At 33.4% G+C, this 20384-nt stretch overlaps 1 protein-coding gene across 1 annotated transcript in view; it reads left to right on the top strand.

Moving 5' to 3' along the window:
- LOC113513261 (serine/threonine-protein kinase MRCK beta) overlaps window positions 1–15977 on the top strand; it is a 71932-nt gene extending 55955 nt beyond the window's left edge. Inside the window, exons 38-46 of the mRNA XM_052891975.1 lie at window positions 81–173; window positions 1380–1499; window positions 2647–2746; window positions 3418–3556; window positions 3913–3988; window positions 4349–4418; window positions 4974–5076; window positions 5992–6074; window positions 6531–15977. Coding sequence (XP_052747935.1) covers window positions 81–173; window positions 1380–1499; window positions 2647–2746; window positions 3418–3556; window positions 3913–3988; window positions 4349–4418; window positions 4974–5076; window positions 5992–6072 — 782 coding nt within the window. The 3' untranslated portion in view covers window positions 6073–6074; window positions 6531–15977. The remainder of the gene's footprint in view (window positions 1–80; window positions 174–1379; window positions 1500–2646; window positions 2747–3417; window positions 3557–3912; window positions 3989–4348; window positions 4419–4973; window positions 5077–5991; window positions 6075–6530) is intronic.
- The last annotated feature ends 4407 nt before the right edge of the window (window positions 15978–20384 follow it).

Genomic DNA, 20384 nt, shown 5'->3' with positions numbered 1-20384 from the left:
TATGTATTTTTAAAAACACCTATTTTTGTCGTGTACAAGTTTTGAATCTTATTTCAAAGTGCGTGTTTGTGTGGTTTCAGCGATAAATGAAACGCACCTATTGATATTCACCGCGACCCATATTGATGTCTACGACATAGAGTCCGGGGAGTGGGTGCAGACCATCAATATACGTAAGTAACATTGGTTCATATGAAAAAACAAGTCCTTGGACTCATCACCAACAATGTTCACTAATCACTTTTAGGTAATAAAAAAAAATTAATAAATAAATAGATACTCTTTATTGTTTACTCCATAACATTGTAATAGTGAACTTATTTATTTATTCATTGGAAAACCAGGGCTACACTAGAGCAAAAAGATACAGTTTAGGATCACAAAATAAGCCAGTAATAGGTTTTCACAAGTAGCAACAATATAGATACAAGATATATAGATATAGCATATAGATATACAAACGAACGAGGCATATAGATACAGAAAGGCAAAAAAAGGAACAAAAACAAAAAAAAATGATGTAAAATTAATTGCTAGTATTTGATTAAAATATGGCCTTGTCCATACAATAGCTATTCAAACTGACTATGAATAAAAAATTGCCTACTCAGTTGGTCTCTCACTGATATTATATTTTTCGAAAATAGATCTATATTAAGAGTTTTACAAATAGTAATAAAGTTATTGCTAGCTCGCCAAAGGAACGAATTTTGTCCATAATTCGATGACACTAGTGGGATAAATAGAGTAGAATTATGCCTTCTATCTAGACTTAATTTATTTTATTAATTATCCAAAAATTAAAATTGGATAACAGATTTTTAACATATTCGAAAATAGATATCCGACTGATATGGGCGATATCGAAATGGGTGATGACCTTTTTTCCTCCATCAGTGTCCAGAGGTACCCAATATATAGATAGGGAGGGAGAGTTTGTACAAAAGTCGATTGCTTAGGTACCTCTGTCTCATTCGTGTTTCTACCGTGAAGCAGCTGTGTTTGCATGGCTGTGTTTCGGTTCGAAGGGTGGGATATGGCGTGAATTTACAGGGTACAGAGGAATAACACCTGAGTCCTCAGGAATGGCAACGCATGGGGGGTATCATGGGCGAAACAGTATACTCTGTTATGTCCATGGTACTGCTCATGTCTATAGGCGACGGTTACCACTTTCCATCAGGTTGGCCGTCAGCTTGTTTGCCATTCTAAGTTGTATAAAAAAAAACCTCACAGGGTGTATTGTTAGCAATGGGTCAATTAGACACCATTACTAACTATCCCTTCTCCCTCTGTACAATACATATTAGGCACACCGTTCACTGGTCGTCACAATAAGTTTCCTAGTATCGAGCTCCATATTTTATGGTCATTTCCAGCGAACGCGCGTCCACTAGACGAATGCGGGTGGGTGGTGCTGTGCGGCGGAGGCACCAACGGCTTCCCCTTCTCCAGCGATGCGGCACCATTCCTCGTCTACCTGCGTCCACTTACTACCCGTGAGAATGCTTTTATACGTATTTTTGTTTCGATAAACACTTTATTGTACACAAAAAGTATATTGTTATAATTTATTTTATATAAAGATGTACAACAGGCGAGCTTAACTCTGTAAGAGTTCTCTTCCAGCAAACCCTGAGTGGAAATGAGAGGGACTCACCAGCGGGCAGTGTGTCTACAATAAGAAATGGAAACAGTATGGTTGTTTCCACCAAGAAATAATAAATATATACTATTTTATATACTTACATTCAAAATACACACATATTTGTATGTTTTGTTCTCACAATATCATGTTAGGGTTTTTTTTTGTTTTTAATGGATGATAATGGAATGGTAACTCCGCCTGCGCTATCGGTGTACATTGACAGGGCAGCAGTAAGGGATTATAGGTGCGCATAAAAGCGGGTCAGTTAGCCCGTCGTGACGAATTCAACGATAAATTAGTCATGATGGTTTCCAGGGGAAACTGCGTGGAGGTCGACCTGATGGGGTATATTGATAGTATCATGTTAGGTTAGCGTCACGTTACGTCACGTATCTTCGATGGAACTCCATCAGATACTGTTTGTATTGTAAATATAAAAGTTTGTAAAGATGAATGGATGACTAGACAGGCTTTGCCTAGTGTGAGGTCATAGCTATATTGTACCATAGGCTAATTTTGTTTAAGGAAATAAATTCTTATACTCTTTTCACGCAAGAATCTTCTAAAATGGCGTAACGTGACCGGTGACCGTCCCCTAAGCTATTCATGCCATCGAAATTAGTAGATAGAAGGTATACTACATGTAATTTGTTATACTAAATACGCCGAAACAAAACTCGTCATTTGGGCAAGTGATGATTGTTTTTTTTTTAATGGATGATAATGGAATTGCAACCCCGTCCGCGCTAACAGTTGCAGTAATAGTACAGTAACCAGTGAAGGATGACAGGTGAGAATGAAAAAGCAGGTCAGTTAGCCCATCGTGATGAATACATCCAGGATTCAACGTGATGGTATCCAGGGGGACCACGTGTAGGTCGACCTTGCTAGCAATGGGACTGGTAGTCCGCATTACTAACAAACCCCCCCCCCCCCCAAGTGACGATTGTTATAGTAATGTAATATTTAATTAATTTGTGTTATGCCCATGTCGACAGAGGGTCCACTGGCTCCGGAGCATGTGTCGTCGTGGGGCACTAAGCGGCGCTTCTCAGTACGCGAGCAGTCTCACCAGGCCGTAGAGGCGCACAACCGCCTGTGAGTTCTATGCCATCATGCACCAGCTTCCCACGATACACCAACTTGTCAATATCACACTAAAATCCAAGTTATTAACTACTTTGTGTATTAGTCGACATTTGAATTTTTCTGTACATCGTAAAAACAATGCAGTGATTTGTTACTTATTAACATTTAATGCGGATAATGTAATTGTTAAATGTTAGCAAATTACAGTGAAATCGTAACATCGTTTGTGCTGTAGGTATGTACTGTCAGGGTAGCCTTAAGGGTTGATAGTTGAGGATAAAGTCTGGAAAATTAGTCCATTGTGACGTATCCCTTTGGAATTAACCACGATGGTCTCCAGAGGAATCGTTATAGAGATTGAACGAACATGGTTTAATGGTGGTAATGCAAAATCTTGTCTGACTTCAGAATGATCGCTCTTAATTACGAGTATTATGCCTAAATAAATACTGCTATATTGGGCCTTAAACCTTTTCGGTCCTTCGAGCCGGATCTACCTATATAATAAAATAGAAACATATACCAGTCTGTGAATGATGTTAGGATTATAATAACAAGTTTAAACACAGCTCGGAGCGGCGGTCGCGGCTCCTTCGAGCCGGATCTACCTATATAATAAAATAGAAACATATACCAGTCTGTGAATGATGTTAGGATTATAATAACAAGTTTAAACACAGCTCGGAGCGGCGGTCGCGGCTGATCTCGGCGCCGACGAACTTCGCCCACCTGTCGCACATGGGGCCCGGCGACGGCATCCGCTCGCAGCGCCTGCTCGACCTGCCCACCACCCTCGAGACGGCCGACGAACTGCCGCAGGTGCCCATTTTTATTTGCAACTTGTACTTGGGACGTTCCACTTTTGGGATTGTTTGCCCACTAATTAGAAAATGGTCTATTTTAGTAAAAAACCTAATGTCGTGTTAGTAGTTTTTGATTGTGAATAATTTATTGTTACTTTTTTTTATGTATCTTGAAAACTGTAACTCTGCTGAGCAAAATAGGCTTTCATTTGTTTCGTTACCAGACTGAAGTTTGTTCTGCATTTTCAAAGTTATTGATTAAGTATTCTTGTAAAAATTAATAAAAATTTCAGTCGTATATTTAATATTTTGGATGAAAACATTTTTTTTTTAATGTTTGCTCAATTTAACAGTGGGAAATGTGTGTTGCAGCAAATATATAGCAGTAGAGAGAGCAGTAAGCGGACGTCACCACTTACGATATCGCACGGGACCGGCTCCTATAATGGTTAGTACGGTCGTCATACTCGGGAATGAGATAATTTTCTTAATGTGTTATTACAATATAATACAGAGTGAAAGTTTTAAAATGTTTTGATATTTGACACCCAATTGGCTTAAACGGTTGAACAGATAAGAATGAAATTTGATATTTGATTGCAGCCAATATATTGGATAATACAGTATACATTTATAAATTCATGCGGACTATGCCACGGGATACAGCAATTTTTTTTTACTAAAAATATTTTATCTTATTTTATTTATTTTTAATCTTCAATTACTTCAATTACTTTTTAGTTTATACTTAATTATCTTGAAATGCTAGCGTTGTGACAGCGTGTATAAATGTGCGTGTACTTGTCAGGGTCGTGGCGCGGGCGCGGGCGCGACGACGCGCCGCCGTCGCCCGGCTCGCACCACCGCCCCATGGAGAGGTACGCACGCACACGCACGCACGCACGCACGCACGCACGCACGCACGTACGCACACGCACTGCATGCACTCGCACAAATTCGTACACAATTGTATACACTCGCTGACACTCGCACGAATTCACACTACACACGCATACACGCACACGCATGCACACGCACAATCACACATACTCACTCGCATACTCTCATACTCACTCGCTCATGATCACAATCTTTCAAATAAAGAATATTTCTATTTTAATTACCAGAGGGAGACTTTGTATTAAAGTCGTTTGTTTGCTCACCTCTGTCACATTCATGTTTCTACCGTGAAACACTTGTGCTTTCATGGCTGTGTTTCAGTTTGAAGGGTGGGATATGGCAGTGGGCCGTCAGTTTGTTTGCTATTCTAAGTTATATAAAAAGACTATTCTATTTTAGTAAGAGAAAACTTTTAAATTTTTTTTCCTATGTTTGTTTTAGCATCACGCCAAAACTACTGCACTAAAATCAATGCGGTTTTCACAGTATGATTCCTAATTCCAGTATGTTTACTATTACAATTTCCCTTACAGATCGATAGGTGGCGGTTCACAAGGCAGCGGCTCTCTACTGCTGGAGAGGTCGATCACTCCGCTCAGCCTCGGCAGTATGAGCTCGTTGCACGATGTACTTAAGGTTTGTGTAAGTTATTAACATCTTTTATTTTTCTTTTTCAAGTCATGCTCTGTTAACATATTATTATTTTGTTTATCGGTTTTTTATATAAAATGTTAAATATTTGCATGCCTACATCTTTTAAGGCAGTTAAACAGGTGCCAAAATAATACCACGTGGCTTGTTATAATTTTAAACTGTTTAATGCAAATAAACTCATTTCATTATATACATACATATTAGTCACGCCTGTCTCTCAATAGGATAGGTAGAAACAATGGAATGCCAAATTCTTTCGCTTCCTCCACATTCATCAATCTTTTTGTACAATCTCGTCGGTTACGGGTACTTTTAATGTGGCCCTTCTTCAGCACGTCGACTATTTGATCGACATATTTCCCTCCAGGGTTGCCTCTACCGACTTTTTCATCCATTCGTGTACGATAAATCTATTCCGTAATTCTTCATTTATCCTCTCCAAATAGCCAGGATAAATGAAACCTGTGTTAATACGTCCTAAGTTATCAATTTTGATCTTGCATCTTTCATATTTGAATTATAAAAAATCACTATCAAGTACAGTTTACACACTAACAAGTACATATTCGTTTACGATTGTTTTGTCTAGTTTTTTTTTTTTTTTTTTTTAAATAAAAAAAATTAATTAAAATTAAAACATTTTCTATCATTTTTTTTTAAATATAACACGATTATTCTGAACCGATTTTCACGTTTTCATCAACATCTAACTGTGGTTGCTGACAGGTCTGCCAAGCGTGGCAACTACTGGCAAAACCCTCCTTATGGGGGAGTCCTATGTTTAGCAGTGGAAAGTTAACGGTTGATATTTTTTGTTGTTGGCAATAAACGTTTTCTTTTTTTTTTTCTTTCAACTATGGGTATCTGTATATTAAAAGTACTATTATTTGTGGTCAGGTGGGTACGGACATGGGGGAGGGGCTCCACTCTGAAGACAGCAGTTGTGGCGCATCTCCGCCGCACCCCATGGATCCCTGATGGTAAGTGATGGTTATTGGCAATAGTAGTAATTGATTTCTATAATACTGGATGTCCCGTGGGTGTCGTAAGGGGTGACTATGGGGCGAGAGATGGGTAGCAGCATCCCTCTTAAAACATCTCTAAAGCCTAACTGCGGTTTCGAATCTGCCTGCCAGGAGCTACACGGCTTTTATGAATTGGGTAATATAAGTTATAGGTCCCGGTATAGAATAGGCCATCCCTTCCTTTTCCATGCGTGTCGTAAGAGGATTAATGGAGGTCGAGAGATGGGTAGCAGCGTCCTTCTTAAACATCACCGAAAGCCAAACTGCCGTTGCCTACCCGCCTGCTAAGCGTGACAACTACTAGCAATCTTCCCCCTCCCCTCCTCCCCTTTATGGGAGTGTTTACTATATACGTTTTTAAATTTATATACATTCGATAAATAAATATATAAAATATTTTTTGAATTGCAGAAACCAGTTGAACGCGTACTGGACTATAGACATGTCCCGTTTCTACGCTTGCTTCTGTTAATGTTTTATTGCTCGGCGGCATATTGAGCACGAGGCTAAATTGTGTACGGTCAGCAGACGCTGCGACGATTATTATTTTAAATGTTGTTTTATTGAAGTTTTGTTGCTGACCGTACAACATGTATTGCGTCCGTTTGTCACCGTTTTGATAGACTGAGTTTTTAATACATTGAAATATAAATAAACATATATTAGTAATTTATTGTGCAATTGAAAAATTGGGAAACAGGTGTGACAGATATGTATATGCAAGTATGTATTGAAAAATTTCGAAGCGAGCAATATTTGAACCAGTACTATTGAGATATAATATAACTATTTATTTATTTGCTTGCCTTTATCAATAACACCGTTTTGTTATATTCATACTATTTGTTTGTGTGTGTGTGATGCATTTATTTTTTTTTCTAAACATTGCTAAATAACATTTTTCTCGAAATTTTGTGTTGTATTAATTTAGGCTATATAGTCTATCCGTGTATTAAATCTCATTAAAACCCGTACAGCCGTTAAAATGTGATAAAGTAACAAACATCCAAAATATCTCGGTAATGTTATTTACAATATTTGTGGAATTACCGTTTGTAATGCATCCTTCAATTTTGTTCAGTTACAGGGCCTGTAGACAAGTGGCAAGCGAATCCATTGACGGAATCGTTACATCAAGCAAGTCCATGTGTTAGAATGAGACGTAAGACGTTGCTATCTCATTCTACCTCATCCACACGCTGGCGATTACGATTTCATCAATAGATTCGCTTACCATTTGTCTAGACGGCCAGGGCAGTATTGGAAAATTTGTTTTTTTTTTTTATCGAAAATAATGTTAGGGCTTTTTATTTACATAATTATCTGTCTATCACGGTAAATTCTTTATGGAGTAGGCAGAAAGAGATGTCGAATCATGATTTATACTAAACACGTAGTAGTATAAAATCAATTAAAAGCATCAATTTGCAATATTAAAAACTCAGTACCTGTCAAATCTATATAAAAAAAAATCTATTTAATTATAACGTACGCATAATAAATTTTATTTAAAAATTTGGTTCCTAATATAAAATGAAAATTATAATTTGCAATATATTTATATCAATATATTTAATCAAACTATACGACACAATACCTTCCATTATGATAATTATGATGGGATATCTTAGGTGTAAAACAGACGTGACTTTTAGGTCAATTAGTGTCGGCTGCGTGGGGCTCGCTGCGAAGTGTATTGCGTACGATGACGGTACGGTCAGCGTCCAAAGTCTACGAACATGTTAAAATTGTCAAAACTCCCACACGAAGCGTACATATGCCATTGTATATATTCAACTAATTTAGGTCTTATACAATGTTCATCCAGTTGTGATTTTGATCTTGTTTAGTACGTTTATGGTTGTCTATGGGTTTTGGAAATTTGTCGATGTCGATTTTTGTTGCCGACCGTACTGTGGTAGTTTTATTTAACACCAGTACAATCGGTGATTTCGTTCAGACACACGAATAGATAGACAATCGTATAATTTTATATTTATAATATATTTCGCAGTGATTTAGCCCCGACATCGCAGAACGCGTGGTTTTTATATAATATAACAAATATATAAATATAATAGCTGTAGTGTAATTAACCAAATTGTATTTATTTGCTTTTAAGTATACGTTATGTTAAATACTCTGGACGCCATTTTGTTCTTTGCTGACACCGCCGATTTAATGTATAAATATATATATATTTTACGTATTTAGGAAATGGCGTTCATTTTTTTTTATATTGTAAGAAGTTTCTTTTTTATTATATAAAATTGTAAATTTATTTACATAAACCGTTTTATATACTGCCTTACTAGCGTAAACATTAAAGGCTGACCACTGCCAATCCATAGATAAAGTTTAGACGGCATAGATTAATTCATTGAGACTGGCATAATAGAAGCGTTGTATAGCCATAAAAAAAATGAAAAACAGTCATAATATCTGAATACAGGTAAAAGTTTTTTTTTTTTGCCTATGGACTTGTCTTTACAAATAGTCAAGCATATAATTTATGTGTGTGCTTAATCGTTCTTCTCTTTTTTTGCTCGGTCTATCTTTTATAGTGTCTCTCTCTTTTATAGGCTCTCTCTTTTATAAGGTCTCTCTCTTTGTGAGGATCTCTCTCTTTACAAGGGTACAAAAGGGGTTAATTTGACAATTACACAATGTAACTTTGTATTTACGACTGTATATTAGATGTGAAAGTTAAATGTTGACTTTTATATAATATCTAATACTATGTTTAATGTTTGCGCTAGATAGATAAATAGTTGTAAAAATAACAAATAGCAAATAACTGGAGTACGTCGTGGGTGAACACCGAGTAACCAAACAGATGGGCATCGAATGGTAATCGTTTTCAATGTATACGTCTCTTTTATATCAGTATTCAACAGTTTGACCGTTTCTCGATTCGTCTGATTCCTCAATTCGTTTGGTTACATATCAGATGAGAAATTAGGTCCTCTAGACTAGAAGCGAATTCATCGATGGATCGACATCGCTCGCGAGTCCGTGAGTTAGAAATAGACATCTGTCGTTGCTATCTCATTCTATCTCACGGATTCGCTAGCGATTTCGATTCCATCTACGAATTCGCTGGCCACTAGTCTAGAGGGCCAGTTATATCGATCAAATTGTGATTTATTTTTTAATGTCAGATTCTCCATTTTCACTAAAATGAGACTACTTATAAATTTGAAAAACTTCTCAATTTATTACGCTCTCTTATTGGATTTTAAATTATATCTAGAATTTTTCTAAAATGTCTAATTAATGGAAATTTATTTAGAGATTTTAAGAAAATTAAATAAATTGTTTTTTTTTTCTTTAAGATTTATAAAAGACAGCAAAAGTAACTCTCTAAAATTGAATCTCTTTGCTAGAAGTGTTACTAGTTTTAGTATTGTGTTTCAGATATAGCATTAAATAAAAAAAAGTCCAATTGTATTTCTAGCACGCGAATTTAGATGATAATAAAGAACTTGTTAGGAGTTTGTAACTTGGAAACAATACCGTTCGATGCCCACTCTGTACAATGCCAATAGAACACGAGTCTATTGTAAAATTTATATTAATTGATATACAATATGGTGGGGCGACAACATATCATTATGATGCGACATCCCGTTACGGTATCCACATGTTTGCGTTGGCATATTTTAAAAGTATTCGTCAGGAGGGGCCTGCCCCTTTAAAAAAGTCCTATATGTACTCTCATGTCTTTGTGAAGCTTAGGGTGGGTACCAGAGGGTGGAACCCCCCCCCCCTACTCTAAATATGCCAATGCATTTGTTATCAAATCTGTCATTTGTACGAGCTGTCGTCGGTTGAATAAATACATACGCTCCGATGAAATCTAACAAAACAAAGTATCAATAATCAATGCATTAGAATCTTTTTAGGGGACTGTTTTATTTTTCCTAAAGGAACGAGCCCGAAAAATGACAAAAAGATTTGAGTCCCATATACTGTTAAAACTTGACAGCTAAAATGCACAGTGTTAGGATGGGAGGCGCGATATTTTTTTTTTAATATAAGTTGTCATTTTTCTAACTAAAACTATTTTTCTCGAATTTGGTAGTAGTATAATAAAAAATCGCATTTAAAGATGAATAAAATTAATTTTATATCAGTAAAAATTATTTCTATTTCGAATCTTGTAAGAACACGTTTTGAATTATTATTGATTAGGTATCTTATATGCGGTTTTTGTATTTTTTTTTTTTTTTTACTAAATTTACTACTATAATCTTTTGGAGGGAACAATAAAGAGTAACTTTTTAAATTGGTATTAAGAAATGTGTAAAACATGACGTGTTATGTTCAAATTTTGACAAATAATATAGACTTCGCTGGTTTTACAGTATAAATCATCTTATTGATAGTTGTGTTAAACTGAATGCGCTTATAACTGCATTGTATTGCATGATGATGATGATAATGATGATGGTGATGATAAGCGAGAGTTTTGTTATATTTTGTCGCTGCGTACACGTTTTGACGTGTAGAAATGGGCACGCAAAATAGATGCAGCTACGGTTACACTTTAACACTCATAAAAACGTCAAACTGGATTTCTAAATAAATCTATTTTTAGCTATTGAACTGTTTTGTCTCTTTCTTTTTCACTAAATTCCCAACTTGAAAGAAAGTGACAAAACAGTGTAATAGTTAAAATGGGTTTGTTTTTAGTTTTTATGAAAAAGAGGGTAGTCGTACACGTCTGTCCCAACAGTGCGTAGGCGCCATTTTGTGACGTCATATTTGATCTATCAATACTTGTACAGCTCTACAAATTTAATATACATAAAAATGTTTAAATTACTTCGATAACGTACGTTGGCGGATCGGATACAGTATTATTTTGTGTTTGATTTAATCGCCTCAATGTGTTATGTTATTGTCCTTGTAATTAATATATTTACACATATTATTATTAATATTTTTTACCAAAATGTCACGTTTAATTTAAGCTAAACATATTAATTGTATATTTAATTTTAATATACATATTTTTATCGCTTCTAATGTTAGTAACAGCACAAGTGACGCTTCGCTGAGTTTAAGTTTATTGTAGAATTGTAAAACTAGAGGACGATAATGTTTAAGAGGAGATTTGATTTTCTTTGGTAATGCTAACTCATTGTGAGGACTTTTTTTTTTATCTAACTTGCAATGGAAACAAGAAACAGAGAAGAAAAGTTCTTGAGTGGCGACCCCCTACTAGATTATGACCTCAAATACAAAGCAGGGAGTCAATGGATGCAGATGGCTCTGGAGTGTTCCTTATGGCGGTCTATGGGGAAGCCTATGTTCAGCAGTAGACGGACAATGGCCGAGAAAGTTTATGGAAACAAGCTGCCAGACTTTCTGATGTAAATTGACAACTAATTAATGCCAATGACGTTCTTGTCTTCTTGTCTATAGACCACGGTTATTATGTCCCATTTTCCATGGATAATTCAATGGATAAATCGATTACTTGTTGTACATTTCAAGATTTATAAAAAAAAAATCAATATCAGTAACAGATCTCTGCTCTCACAGATTATAAATTGAAAAAAAAAGTTATTCCTACCTATTTTAAAGATATAGTCGTCCTCTAGTAATGTAATGGATTTATTTCGCATTCATTGAAAATAAATGATACATGAGGATGGCTTTGATCGCTGTGTACACTTAAACTTGGTACAAATTGTGCGACATGTATTTCTACGTAGTGTTTTTGGGTATGGTGTCCGAAAAAAAATTATAAAAATTTCAATATAAAATTAACTCTTATGTGGGTAGTTACTAAAGTTCAATATTCATACTAAAGCTTGTCAAAATTCAGCGTTTACTTTATGTTATAATATATGTCATATAATACATATAGCGTGGAATTTTACTGAAAAATTTGACTATGGAAACACGTGCAGCTGGCGCCATCACTATTCGAATACGGTGTCAAAGATACTCTAGAAATTATGTTTTCATATTTAAGGTTTCAGTGAAATCATCACATTGGTGCAGTGTAGTAACCACTGAATTACGGCATCTCTATATTAGGTGACCAATTCACTCTATATAAGTGGTAAATGAATCCATCGATACGTTCGTTTCGTTTAGCGCTCGCACGAGAAAAAAAAACAAGACACCAGACATCGCTGTCTCGTTCTATCTCACAGAATTGATACCGATAATGGTTCTATCGACATCGACTCGATCTTTCATTCGACTGTCACTTGTTTTTGGGGTAAAGTGTTCGCATAATAAACATGTTTTCAAGTAGGAATGCAAAGTATTGAATTATTTTCATCGCATACATTTTTCATCATGCCTCCCACCAAATTGTTTATAATTACTCCTCTCCATCCAAAGGTTGCCTGGAAGAGATCGCTCTTAGCGATAAGGTCGCCCATTGTTTTCTCATTGTGATTATTTCTTGTAATTGTTTGTATCTATAATAAGTTTACTATTGTAATCTTTTGGAGGAAACAATAAAGAGTATCTATCTATCTATATTTAATAGATAAACACTTATTGTACTTTGAAAGGAGATGTCGCACTCTTTGTATCACGTGTTATTCTCTCATGTCGACTAATTAGTGGTGAGATGTATGTTTAACTGTAAGCGAGTGATGTATGTATTCGTTATTTAACAATCTAGTCTTTTGTTTATACAACGTAATGTATTATTGGTTTAGTTTCGTCCCTTGTATTTTTATGTAAAATTAGTTTTTAATTTAGTTTCGTCTAGTTGAGACTACAGAGATTTTAGCTTAATACTTTAATGGGAGTCGTACTGCGTATAATGGTCTCGGCTCGTGTCGACGATCAAACGAATTGCACAATATTCGTAAGTTTTCGTTAATATGTGTTTATTTTTCTATGGATCCGTGGATAAGGGTTCGGGGGAAGAGGGGAGTTTTATTATGGGAGATAAATAACTTTGAAATCGTACAAGGTTTATTTAAAAATCATTTATTAGTTAAAAAACAAAATAGTAGTGCATAATTCAATACTCAAACACAGAAAAAAATTGTCATTAAGTGTAAGGTTAAGCATGAATAATTTAATTGGTCGACTTATCCTCCTCCTTATCCTCCTCTTTCACCCCCCCCCCCCCTCCTTATTCGCGGATTCTTATTTTAATATCATTGTAACGTTCCGTACTTTAAAGACTTGCTCCATTTTCAACCGACTTCAAAAAGAAGGAGATTCCTTATTCCATTGTATGTTTTTATGTTTGTTTACCTCATTACACCGTCAGTTGTAAACCCATATGGATTTTTTTTTTCTTTATCTAAAAAAAGATACAGATTGGTCCCATAGAATTTTTTTATCAAAATCGGGGCAGTATTTTAGTTTTTAAATTAAAATAACTGGTTATATCACGTAAAAATGAAGTCGTTTTCTTTAAACACAATCTTGAATTATGTCTAATTATATTTTACACGTGTTTCGCTATGTATATTATAAGAAATCCAAAGATCTTCGTCGAAATCGAATCTTATAGTATCTATCTAAAACAGATTTCTATATAAATTCTCGTAACTTCTGTCACACGTATGAAACAATTAATGCGCCGAAGAGGTTATTAGATCTTTTATTATTATTTAAATTAGCGTATATATTCTTGACTATAAATTATATTTGAAATTTATAAATTGATATTTTACGTTCAGGAAACAATACAACAAACATAACATTCCTTTTTTTTTTTACTTACAGACCAGGCTATTGTTAGTGCATGATTGCTCTCCTGTAGTAATTTACTGCTTTTTTTTTTAAGAAAACAGGATTTTGTGATTCAATTATGTGAGTTTACTACGTTATCTACAATTTGGCAGTCTGTGCTAAAGCTATAGATGCATTTATATACCAACATTTGACCGTGATAAAATGATATAATAAATTCAAAATAAGAATAGAAAGATCTTGATTTGTCTACTGTCATTTAAGTGACAGAATAAAAAAATTAAACATACATAGACTTCTCTACATTGTGTCATTAAAGTTTTTTTTTTTTAAGTTAGCTTTTACGGCTTTGGACGTTAAGTCTTAGAGTTAGGGGTGAGTAATATATAGCAGTATCTATATATTGTAGTTATAGATAATATGTATATATTGCCTCGATAATGGATCTATTAAGTGTCGGAAATCAAATATTTAATATCAAAATGAAGATTGAAATGCGTATTATATCCAACTGATATCGGTGATATTAAAATGAATGATGACATTTTTTCCGTGATCAATGTCCAAAGGATCTCAATATATAGTTATCGGTTCGGTACTAATATTACCCATTCCTACTTAGAATAAAAAACTATTGAACTAAATCTTTTTTTTTTTTACTGCTTGATATGACAGTATGGCGGGAAGTAATTTCTATTCTTATTTCTATCACATCATTTACAGTTCTTAAAAAATGATATCAGTTTAGAAGCATTTGTTTATCATTCCAAATGCATTTTATTGCAGTAACGTTGGACGCGATAACGCGTTTACTGATCAACCACTACGCATTTATATTGTCAATTGATATTATTAGTATTTATATATTTATGAAGAACAATGTACCTAAGAATGAAATTGGCCGAAACCTAATAATTGTGACAATCAAAATTTGTTGATACATATATCGTAGTCTAGACACTATTGTTAAAACGTATTTAATAACGAAAATATCGTATCGGATCGAAGATAGGTGTAGATTTTGCTAAATTGATATGAAATTTTTGCATTGTATATTATACATATATATCAAGAGAATTATTATATTTGTCGTTGGATATTTAGAATCTCTATAGATTGTAACCTCAACATAATATTTACTTATATATGTATATATATATATATATATACCAAACCAATTTATATATTTTATACTTATACATTTTTATTGTGAATTGTATTGATTATACTTATTTATTAATATATTATGTTAATTGTACTAAAATCAATAAACTAAAATAATATATGTTTAATATAAAATTTTCTTTAAAAAATTAAGAGATTCTAGATAGTCAGCGACAGTTCGCTTGATCACGTTACAGCTGTGAGTTTACTTTATCTGTCGACAATATCTTTATAGATAGCTAGAGATGCGCATAATAGTGGCGTTTAATTCCCATTCCCAGTTATGTATATACATGCAGGAAAGCATGCTTCAGTATTGTTCAGCGTGCAAAAACAACACGAGCTCATTTCTAGCTATTATAGGTAGAATTTGATAACAGTGCGCATTATGGAGGGTCTAAATATTCACGCCGGTGATTATTAATGCATTCCTAAAATAAATAACAAATTTTTATTTGATTCGTTAGAGATTCAAATATTTTTGGGTTTTTATTAGCAATCACCAGACTGTCAATTTTAGATCCTCCAGATTCTGAAGGGCTTGTTTATTTCTAGAGCGTTCAACACTGGAGTTGACATTATACATTTTAAAATTTCCCGCCATTTTTTTGGCGGGTATTTTGTGACTGCAGTAAAGGAGATGTCGCTACCTGTGTTGAACGATCCAAATATTTAGCAACATTTATGGCAATATCTATGCTTTGTATAAATGAATATTATTTAATGGTACCACTAGTTTTGTTCAAAGCAAATGTGGATAAATTCCAGCTCTGTTTAATACCAATATAGTTTGGTATTTATCTACGTTTGTTAACAGTTGGGAATAAAGTTTTATAACACGAAACTAGAAGTATTAGCGTCTCGTAATATCTTCCTTGTATTTAACAATTGTACCCTACATATAATTTGTATGTAAATCTTAAATTATTGACTAATATTAAATTGCTATTACGTAAATTACCTTGAACACTTATTTTATGTAAATATCTAAATAAACAACATTTGAATGAATAGATTTGTTTTATTTGAATGACGTAGCTATATCACTGACGACTCCTCTAAATATTTGGTAAAATCATCCATTTTCACAATCATTATTTCTTCAGGATAATTGAGTTATTTTTTACAAGTGCGATTTCTGTCTAATTTTGGTGAACTTTTTTTGTTTTGAGTCTTCAAAAAAGTTAATGTTCCCAAAAAGTATTTTATTAAATGATTCCCGGATATTTCGGGGAAAAGGGCTTTTCTGGCGGCTAGATGCAGAAAGGTTCATTAAAGTTGGACTTGGCACTTGCTGAAAATCACCCAAATATAAGCATACCAGGGGGAGACTTTGTACAAAAGTCGTTTGCTTGGGTACCTCTGTACCATTCGTTTTTCACCCGTAAAGCAGTTGTGTTTCGGTTTGAAGGATGGGATATAGCGTGAATTTACAGGGTACAGAGGAATAATAACTAAGTACCTACTCAAGAATGGCAACGCATGGGGGGGGGGGTATCATGGGCGAAATAGTATACTCTGTTATGTCTATGGTACTGCTCATGTCTATAGGCGACGGTTACCACTTTCCATCAGGTGGGCCATCCATCGGCTTTATTGCTATTCTAAGTTGTGCTATCATATACAGGTGTGAGGGTACAGTGGCGCCATACGAGAACTGAATGACTTGTCTTGGTTGTTTTACGTGTTCTACGTGTTAGAGCAGGTAGCGGATAGTTTGTTTAATTTTGTCTTTATTTTCTCAAACAAAATATAACGTGATACACATAGGCTTAATTATATGGAGTGAATAATTGATTTTTTTTAGTATCTTTAAAAAAATATTTCAAGTAACTTTAAAAAAACATGACAAATCTACAATCCTTATGGTGTGCGTACGTGCGTGTGTGCCTGCGCGTGCGCACATATGTATTATACTAAATTCTGCTAGTTTTATATCGATTTTAAAAACTTCTTGCAATTGAAATAGCTTACTCCCCACCTTGGTTTTATAATATTTTTGTCAATATTGAAATCATTATGAAATGAAACAAATTTGTATAAATACAATTTTATTCAGCAAGACACTAAGTCTATAGTTAATATAGACGCAACACTTAAAAACAATCTTAAGTCTTTGTACAAGGCAATTTTGTGTTAACAATATCGATGAGGGCTGAAAGAAAGCAGTATGTTAATCACTTGCAGTGTATTGAATACATTGCTTTTATACGTAACTATAAAATAATAAATAGAAATATGATCAAAAATTATGGACAAACTTACAGCTGGCTAACATTGACGTCTTTATGTCGCGTTCCAGAAGGATCTATGTAATAACCATACCTTGGAAAAGTTCCTTGGATAAAAAATTTGGTGCAATGACCAAGATCTGTACCCTAGTCATGGCATCAAAACCTTCAATGCATTAGAAATGCTGGAATGTCACGCCATACTAGAATTGGTAAATCAACCAATCCCGAAAGCTATGAACTATTCTTTGCATACTTCCATTTTTAGTATTTGTAATGCCATAGTAAACAATATTAGCTAAGCAAATATAAATAATCATCAATTTAGTGTATCTGAGTAAATTACTTTAGAATTAAATTATCTTTCTAGGATTCATTTAGGACCTTTGTTGTGAACGATAGACTAAATCTTTCCAAGAATACAAGTCAGTAAGAATTACGAGATCTAATTATAGAATGCTGACATTTAGATTAGTCTCCATACAAATGTTTCAAGAAAAGCGGATCCAATTTTCATACAATTTTGCGTGAAAAATAGTTATAAGTGATTCTTTTATAACTTCTATATTTATTGTCTTATAAATTTTAATTCTGCACCTTTTTAATGCGCAATAAAATATTGTATTTATTAAGTAATGAAATATAGATACATCAAGATACATTGACGTAAACACTAATATAAAAAAAGAGCTATTTTGACAATTAGCTGACAAAAACTAACTCGTTTTTGAATCTCGATGCTCTATCTATATAATATAAGGTTGACATATTTAAATTCTACGTTTCACAAACATATATTTATAGTTCAAACGTTAGCGTCAGCTGTAAATTTGTCGCCGATTAGAAATGTAGGATTTATATAAAAAAAAAAAGATAAGTCGTCAAATTATCTTGCAACTACAAATATATCTAATTTCTATAATTATATTTATTTTTACTATCAACGAGATAATTTTTATTTCAATAATTCGCATAGTATTATTTATTTCTTACTAAATACGTGGTATGTGATTATCATTTTGCGGAAAATATGGATTATTGAATTAAAACATAAGCGAATTAATAACTGAGTATTTTATTACAAATATATAAAATACATATACAAATGTCGTAAGTACGTATCGTATTGTTATTTATATCATTGAGCCTTTAAAAGGAATGTGCAATTGTATTTTATCAATGATTCATTGGCTTCATAATTATCTTCAAATTTCTCAATATTTCTGCGGAAATAAAATATAAACTTACAATTAACGTAAAATAATTATTAAATTATAATAGGTACAAAGAGATATAATACTTTCAAACGTAGAATAATAATGGACGATTATAACTAAAAATTATCAATTTAATAGTTCAAATTTATATATTGAAGTTAGTTTCCAGCAATATATTTATATAATACACATAATTCAAAATTAGAACTTTTTTTGTTTTGATTATTAAAAAATATAGAGGTAGTTGAGGCAGTTATTAAATATAGTACATACATGGAAAATTAGTTTTAAATCTATTAAACGAAGAGCCTTGTATTATGTGTGTGTGGAAAAACATTGCAAAACTTAATTGGAAATATCTTCAATATCTAAACTCGAGCCTCGTTCGTACACTAAAATTTGGTGCGACAAAGTTTCACTCGTGTAAATACAATAACTAAATATAATATAAATGCGTATCAAAAGCATAAAACAAACAAAAAGAAACTAATATAAATTATTACATAATTTAAAGGAGTTGAACCAAACAGAAGAAATATTTAAATGCAACTTAAAAATTGTTTTGAACCTAAACCCCAATTTTCATTAATATTCTAACAGTATTTATTTCGTGGTATTCTTTTAGAAAACTGAAAGAAACCTAAAGGTCTTAATAATTGGCACTATATTACAATAAAATGGCTGTTTAACGAATATCTTCTATTTAGTTCACTCAGTGGTATTCCAAACTTAATTTGATACTACTACCTACTCTAGAGGACGAGAAGAAAATCAAGTGGAACTCGGGCAGTTTTCTCGTATGAAAGTTATCGCATTTATGCTATCAAAGTATTAAATTAATGTCTGTCTACCCAATAAATATATAAAAACTGCAAAACATTGAAGCTTCATTACTGTCTTTTATCACTTTAATTATTAAAAAAAAAAAAAAAAAATCGATAGTTTATGTTCGTCGTTTATAATCAGGGGTCGTAATCTTACACCTAGTTGTAAGTGTGGGTAATATATAACAAATATCTATATATTGCAGTTACAATATCTATATTGATGCAATAACAGATATATTAACTATTGGTTATTCTAATATGTAATATCAAAATGAAGAACTCGCTCGTTATGAATATAGATATCCGACTGGTATGGGCGATATCGCAATGGGTGAACATCAATATTCAGTACTCAATATATAGATATCGGATATCACGCAGTTGCTCAAGAAATTAGAGCAATTGTGCCCTCTTTTATCTTTCTATATTTATACAGAATAATTTTAAGATAAAACTGTGTTTTAACAATAATGATTATACAGGCAGTGGGGTCGATTCTGAATAGGTGTGGCTAATATATAACAACATCTATATATTTTCTTACAACATCTGTATACTGGTGCAATAACGAATATATTAAATCTGTTCATATATGATATTTATATATTGGGTACCTCTGTACATTGATGGTGGAAATAAGGCCATCGCCCATTTCCATATCGTCCATATCGGTCGGATATATATTTGCGAATATGTTAACCCTTCTTTGCATGATTTTTTTTTATTGGCGAAATCGAAGTCACATAATTCATGTTTAAAATTAAAGGAAAAATGGTTAAACCTATAAATTTGACAGCTATGTTTTTTCTTTTTGCAATGGACATTAAAAAATTATCCAGACACAATCAACTTAAAGTGAACTTGGTCTTTCATATGAGTTTTAGGTATTCAATGTTATGATGGAAACTTCCACCAGTATGCAAAGGAGGGTATATATATATATATATATATATATATATATATATATATTGTAACTAAAATATTGCTATATATTATCCATTCCTATTGTAGTTTTTACGAATAAGAAGTTTAATTGTCGGAATTACTTTAAATTTAGTTCTTGATGGCAGTGGCGTAACAATAGGGTGGCAGGGCTGGCAAAAAGCCACGGGCCCCTGACCCAAAAGGGCCCCGGCTCAATAG

The sequence above is a fragment of the Galleria mellonella genome, unplaced genomic scaffold, assembly GCF_026898425.1.
Source record: "Galleria mellonella isolate WM207_F2 unplaced genomic scaffold, CSIRO_AGI_GalMel_v1 utg146, whole genome shotgun sequence".
Lineage (NCBI taxonomy): Eukaryota > Metazoa > Arthropoda > Insecta > Lepidoptera > Pyralidae > Galleria > Galleria mellonella.
Note: the sequence above shows the minus strand (reverse complement) of the source record. Positions and strands in the feature narration are given on the sequence as shown.